This window comes from Populus nigra, chromosome 6 (genome assembly GCF_951802175.1).
Source record: "Populus nigra chromosome 6, ddPopNigr1.1, whole genome shotgun sequence".
Classification (NCBI taxonomy): Eukaryota; Viridiplantae; Streptophyta; class Magnoliopsida; order Malpighiales; family Salicaceae; genus Populus; species Populus nigra.
Window position 1 is genome coordinate 14,256,348 of NC_084857.1, and position 7,138 is coordinate 14,263,485.

Sequence of the window (7,138 nt, forward strand, 5' to 3'; positions counted from 1 at the left end):
TTTTTATTTTATTTTATCCTTTTTTGTAATAAAATAAAATAAAAAATGACACATGGTGGAATTTTATCGGTAGAAATTTTTTGTTTCTATAAATGAAACTCATAACCCATAAAAAAAATAAGAATATCTCCACCTAGGATTTTTCTCACCTAATTGTGCTTATTTTTTAAAAAAAATAGATCCAAGAAGTAATTAATATCATACCACTAGTTGCTCCCCAAACACCATAAAATTTTTCATTGCATCACAATACAAAACACATATTATATTCAATTATTATTTGAAAATAAAATGGATAAATATAAAATATAAAGAAAAGTTAAAATAGAGAGGATAAAAACATAAAAAATTTTAAAATGAATTTCTATTATTTTAAAATAAAAAAACAAGAGAACATGTCTTTTTATTTAAATTATCTATATCTTTTTTTATCCTTAGATAATAACCAATTACTAGGTAGATGAGTGATTCTATAAATAAACCATTAAAAAAACTAGAGTTTTCTTTGTTTTATCTATCTATTGTGTTGTTTAGAGATGTTCCTTTCCATAATATTAATAAAGTTTCTCTGTTAATTCTATAGTAAATTGCTGACTGCATCACTCTCTACCAATGAAAATACAGGAGAGAGGCTACCAATAATGAAGAAAATCCCTACCCAGTGAGTGAAGGGAGTGCAAATGATTATCTAGAAAAAAATAAATAAAAAAGTTTTTAATTAATTATCTAGAAAATCCCTACAATAGTTTTGATATGTTAAACATGGTCCCTTGATATAGGCCTTAAAAGAGTATAATAAGTTTTTGCTTTCTAAAATTATTTTATGAAAAGTTTTGAATTTTTGAATTTTAAATTATTTTTTATGATTTTGTATTATTTTGATAAGCTAATATCAAAAATAAATTTTAAAAAATAAATAAAAATATTATTTTAATATATTTTCAAGCAAAAAAACACTTTGAAAAACTATCGTTATTACAATTACAAATACTATCTAATTGTAGAAAAAAATATTGTTAATAAGCTTATTTGTTTTTGTATTTCAAAAATATTTTTGAAAAAAATTAATTGTTTTATTTTTTTGTTGAATTAATAGTTTATGATGCTTTTATATTGTTTTGATGTGTTAATGTAAAAAAAAAAAAATTATTCTATGCATTTTCAAGCGAAAAATACTTTGAGTAGCAATTTTTAGTATAATACCAAACGTGTTCTAAGAAAGTGTTTGAGAGTATGATAGATGTTGTTTTTCAAAGTATATTTTGCTTGAAAATATATTTAAATAATATATTTTTTATTTTTTAAAATTATTTTTTGATATTAGCATATCAAAACTATCTAAAAACATTAAAATAAAAAAAATTAAAATAAAAAAAATTAAATTTTAACAAAAAAAAATTCAATCTCAATTTTAAATGAGATCTAAGTGACCTTCTCGATTAGAATTATTATTTTTTTGGTTTTTAAAAGGTTTTGATATGATATATAAAAAATATATTTTTTTTAAAAAAAATTAATATTTTTAATAATCCCCCCCTTCCTTCAAATTCAAATTAATGGACTCAACCAAACTGAACATAAATAAAATCCATCAGATTCTCTTTATTTATCGGTCACCACCCCCCTCTCTCACATGATTGCTTTTCTAGAAGTGAAACTAGACGTTAGGAGCTTCGTTCAGGTAGGTCCCGAAGAAATCTATCCATCAATCAAAATGTAAAGATTCAGTCTTTTCTTTGTTAAAAGTAACTGAAAGAAAGGCAACCCAACAACAACAACGGTCTCTTCACTCACTCACCCGCTGACAGAGGAAGAAGGTTCCCTTTCTCTGCAGAAGAACTGAGTTGCCTCTTACGCTCTCATTTTGCCTTTGTTGCCTGCAAGACATGAAATGAGATGGACCCATTTGAGCCTACACCCTGATTTTCATATTTTAAAGGGAGACCAGAGATTGACTCTGCCATAAACTAAACTAAAACATAAGCTCTACGTACCTGCTGTCGGTAGCGAAAAGGGTTTTGAATAAAAAAGAGAGTATTTTTGTTTGTGGGATTCGCTTTCTTTGTATAGATAGATAAAAGAAAAATGGGAGAATCAGGTTGTCTTATGAGATCTTTTTCTCATCCATCTAGTGCTTCCAGAGAAGCCAAAGAGGTTAGTCCTTCAAGCTTTATTGCTTTATTGTTTTTTTCATGTCTTGTCTTATCATGCTCTGGGGTTTGAAGGAATGGTTTTTCTTTTTTGGTGTTGTTTTTAGTAATCTTTTGTGGGTTTTGCTTCAATTGTTGTGATGTTGCCTGTGATATTGAGACATCTTGAAAAAATTATGACTACTGGGGTTTTTGGTGAAATGGAAAAATGGCTGTTGTGAGATTCTGTTGCTCATTTTCCTTTTGCTTTTCGGGTTCTCGTTTTTATTGAATTAATTACTGCTGTTCTTGATTTTGTTCAATGCTTTGAACACTTGAAACGAAAGTAATTTAAGCTCTCCTTTTATTTTCCGTAACTGCTAATATTTTCCGGAGAATTGCATATATTTGATTAAATGCAGCCTTGATTGGCTTTCTTTAAATCTCATTTTTCGGACATCCTCGTATTGATGATTGCCTTTTTTCTTTCCATTGTTGAAACTTCTTTTGGACTTGAGTATTGCTTTTTTTAATATCTGGCATTCATCAAGATTATGGCTCTTTTTTGTTTCAGTTAATAAAGAAGACACCGAGTCTCTGGAGTTTCTTTGCATTTTGTGTTAATTGTTTTATGGATATCATTGGTTTGAAATAGATAATAATGAGTTGCACCAAAGAAATCACTGAGCAAACATGTAAAATATTTTTGAGTTTCAGGGCAATCCCATTCTAGCCTTGACTGAATCAATCTCGTTCGGGAGATTTATGTCAGAGTCTTTGGCTTGGGAGAAGTGGTCAACCTTTAGTCACAATCGCTTCTTAGAAGAAGTTGAGCAGTTTTCCAAGCCAGGTTCTGTTGCCCAGAAGAAGGCATATTTCGAGGCTTATTACAAGAAGAGGGCAGCCATGAAAGCAGCAGCCTTGCTTGAGCAAGCAAACGCCGGATCTAACGATGTTCCTGAAGTAAAAGCTGCATACAAGGCTCCCAGCAGTTCTCATGTTAATTTGGAGTTTTCTAAAGCAACCAATGAAGTGATCATCAATGAACAAGATGAGGGGATTTTTGATGCTGGCCTAGTTCATTCTTATGCAAATGCATTTTATACTGATGGTCGAATGGATAACTCACAAAATGCAAAGGTGGAAGGAGATGAAGTGATAGGAGAAAAGAATGTTGAGGTGGAAAACTCTATTCACGTGGCAAATTCAAAGCAGATTGAAAATGCTGACGACTGTGACATTATTGTGGCCATGCCAGAAGAGAAGATGCCCAATAAGGTAAACAACCATCCCAATCAGGAAGCTGCTGAAATGGAGAATGTAGCTTTACCAAATAATAAAAGGCAAATGAGTTCTTTATCAAACTCATTGAGTCAGAGTAGAGCATCGAAACTTCCTAAGTCTTCTGCCAAACTATCAAGTTCCACAAGACTAAATGCTACTCCAAACAGTAAGAAGTCTGCTGGAGAATTGGTGGGTGAAAAGAGAGCAACTTCAAAATCTATCCACGTGTCAATCAATTTTGCTTCTCGCTTGCAAGACACCAACAAAAGTTCTGTCAGAGTATCTAAAGACAGGTCCGCTACTCCAGAAAATCCAACCAGGGTATCTCCATTCCTCATACCATGATTATTTGATGCTAATCATTTTATGCAGTATAGACACTCATGTGTGCACACACTTCAATTATTACTCACACCAGTAAGAATCTTGTAACCCACAAAGATGAATTTTGTCTAAACTGCAGGGATCTGTTCATGGTGTATCAAAGCTTCTTCCTTTAATATTTCGGCATTCACAAGATAGAAGGTATTTTGTCTCTACAAACACAAGTAGCTGGCCCTCTCTAATTGTTATCATTGACACAGTTTATCCTCGCAGAAGTAAGTCAGAGCTCAACAAGTCAGTTTCAGGAAAAATTACACCTGGTGAAATATCACAGACCCTCTCTTCAGAGTAAGGACTTTGCTCCTGGGTTTCCTGAATGGTTCTTTTTGTCTGTACCATGTTACTCATGCCACAATCATGTTTGCTTCTACTGAACTAGAGAGTATAACACACTGAATGCATCATTGATAATTTATGTTCATAGCTGACAAATATAAAATTAAATTTTAAGTTTGTGGCAGTCTTGCAATCTTCATCTTGATTGCTCATTCCACATGGAGAATGAATAATTAGTAACTAGAACAGAGAAGCACCATTTTTCCTATGTTTCAACGTTATTCTAAACTTATAGAACTACAGCTGCTCGAAATCATCAAGTGCAAAAGGAAGCAAATCACGACCTCCACTTATATCCTCTCCATTTAGCTTTAGAAGTGAAGAAAGAGTGGCAAAACGAAAAGAGGCAAGATTAATCTCTGTAGTTTTTCTATTAATTCCTTACTTGCAATAATGTCATGGTTTTGATATCTCGTTTTACTGGCCGTTCTAGTTCTTTCAGAAGCTAGGAGAGAGAAACAATGCAAAGGAGGACACAGAAAAAAAGCATCTGCATGCGAGACCTCAGGTCATCTCACATAACTTTATTGTAGTGTTCGTACGGTGGTGTGAGTTACCACTGTTAAAATGATCAGTTTCCTTTGGTACCTAATGATTCCAACCAAATTTTTTGATATTTTTGAAATATAGGCCAAAATCCTTTTTTTTTTTTTACGAACTTGTTGTAAAATCCATACAATAATTTTTTTTAGAAGTTGTTTTCTGATTAGAACTGTGGACTTCAATTTTATCCTTTTTCTTGATAAAGCCAATTTCAAAAAGTTATCTTTCCCGTTAATGGTGTCCAGGAGAAGGCAGAGCATGACCTTAAGAAACTAAGACAGAGTGCTGTCTTCAGAGGGAAACCAAGTGATGACTTGCATCGTGGATTACATTCTCCATACAATTCAATGAAGAAGGTTCGTCTTATATCTATCTCCCCAACTTCTCAACATGATAAAGTTGACTTCATGGTCAATGGGAGGTGCATCGAGCAGCTAAATTTTGCTGTAATTTGTAATTTAGAACTGTTATGGCATAAGCTTAACAGTTAGAAGAACCTAATACTATGAAATTTGAAATCAAACTTGCTAAGTAGGTATAATCTAGAAGTTCAGTCATTGGAAATAACTTCCCACGTTGGCCTACTTGAGAAGTTTAATCACGGAAAATCTGATCCTTCCTGTATTTCTTCCGTGGAGGAGAAGGTTTTCCCTTTTCATAGGGCCAGGGGTGAAAACAAGTAGAGATACGGTTCAAGATCTGGGCTTAGATGCATTACTTTTTTTAGTCTTACAGATCAATCATGTTTCGCAGATCCCTCTGACACGACCTCGATCACCAAAACTTGGAAGGAAGTCAACCCCCAATGCGGTACGGGAAGCAAGTCTTCAACTTCATCAAAGACCTTCAGTCAATGCTGAAACTTCCAAGCCTTTTATACAGAAAAGTAACCATAGCTCAACTTGCTCTGTCAACTTGCCACCAAAGAAGAAAGCACGTGAGAATGCTTCTCCAAATATCCTGTGGTGAGCTCCTAAAGTGAGGGTGCCATGAACATCCGCACTGTGTGTTTCTTTTGAAGAATTGATCAACCCAGCTAGTGAATGTGAAGATTTGCATCATTTATAATTAACACTCTACAGAAGGAAAATAATCCACTGAAGGCAGCGGAATTTAGATAAGGGGGGTATTATTGATGGGGAGTTTGTATTTTTTGTTGAGGGCTGCTTTCAACATCAAGTAGCATGTTTATACCAGTTCTTTTTTCTGTTTCTTTGTGGACGTTAATAGTTTTGGCAATATGTTGTAATAAATTAGAGGTTTGGCAATAGAATAGAAGGCATTATTCTTTCACTCCACGTTGAAAAGGTTGGCACTATTGTTCCCTGACATGCTGCAAGTTCATAGATGAAGATCAAGGTTGTCAAAAATATTTTTTTGACATGACATGAAATATATAATATAAACTCAGATTGTAAACTTGAATCGTAAAATTACAAGAAAAATATTTTAACTAATTATATACTGATAATTTCAGTTAAGTAGTAAATAATAGTATAACACAATTAAAATAAAAGTGAAATAAACAATACAAATATCCAAACACTTTAAAATACATAATTCAAATAAAAATTAATACATGGTTTAAATAACATAAAAATACAAAAAAAAAGATTGAACAACTATGTTTTATTGATAGAGTTTCAGAATATTTTCTAGATGACAGGTCTTGAAACATATTGCAGGCAACTAGTGAGATGATACAACATTTTAAGGTATGTCACCAACTTAAAAAAAAATTTAACAAAGACCAATACAGTGAACCCGTGACAACTAGAACAAAAACGTACAAAATGACATTAATTTAATCTCATGCCACCTCACCTTCCACTTTTTTTTATGTTAGTAACAAGTCCTAAAAATAGTGTCCAAATATCCCACCAAGCAAGACATGTATTTCAAGTTTTCTGCTAAGATTGAAAATTTGAAATTTGGGCAACGGGAAAAGGGGAGACTGGGGAGAGGGGGCTATATAGTGGAGTGTCAGGGGGCTCGGACAGGGAGGCAGTAAAGTTTTTAACTTTTGCGGGTTAAAACTCGAAATCGGTCAAACTCGTAAAATCGGTCTGATTTTACCGATTTTAACTGAGTTTGACCGATTTCAAGTTTTAACCCGATTTGACACGTTATATACATGTTGACTCATAAAATCGTAAGATTTTAAGAGTCAACTCGTGATTTTGACAACAATGACGGAGACAACAAAAATTTACCCTCCAGCAACTTTTGGAATACTGAGCCTATTTTATTGTTTTTGTTTTATTTATTTTGGCTGTTAATGTTATATAATTTTAATTAATAGGCTAACTCTAATAAATAGATATTTTAGGATTATGCTATTTATATATTTTTTATTCAATTTGTAAGATAATTTTAATGAATTAAATAAAAATCACAAATTAATCCTTCTCTAAACTCTCTCTTCTTCTTGGATTTTCTTTCATTACTTTTAATTCTTGGTT

General features: G+C 32.5%; 1 protein-coding gene across 3 annotated transcripts; it reads left to right on the plus strand.

The window, feature by feature from the left end:
• The first annotated feature begins 1,606 nt into the window (after positions 1 to 1,606).
• On the plus strand, positions 1,607 to 5,969 carry LOC133696368 (protein WVD2-like 7). 3 transcript variants are annotated; one of them, XM_062118542.1, is made up of 8 exons: positions 1,607 to 2,154; positions 2,847 to 3,734; positions 3,877 to 3,938; positions 4,011 to 4,085; positions 4,377 to 4,479; positions 4,576 to 4,641; positions 4,922 to 5,032; positions 5,430 to 5,969. In XM_062118542.1, the coding sequence occupies exons 1-8, from the start codon at positions 2,086 to 2,088 to the stop codon at positions 5,643 to 5,645; spliced, it is 1,590 nt and encodes a 529-aa protein (XP_061974526.1). In that variant the 5' UTR covers positions 1,607 to 2,085; the 3' UTR covers positions 5,646 to 5,969. The 3 variants fall into 3 exon arrangements, with proteins under 3 accessions (XP_061974526.1, XP_061974525.1, XP_061974524.1); XM_062118541.1 differs by having other exon boundaries at positions 4,014 to 4,085; positions 4,567 to 4,641; XM_062118540.1 differs by having other exon boundaries at positions 1,608 to 2,154; positions 4,567 to 4,641.
• Positions 5,970 to 7,138: the final 1,169 nt, after the last annotated feature.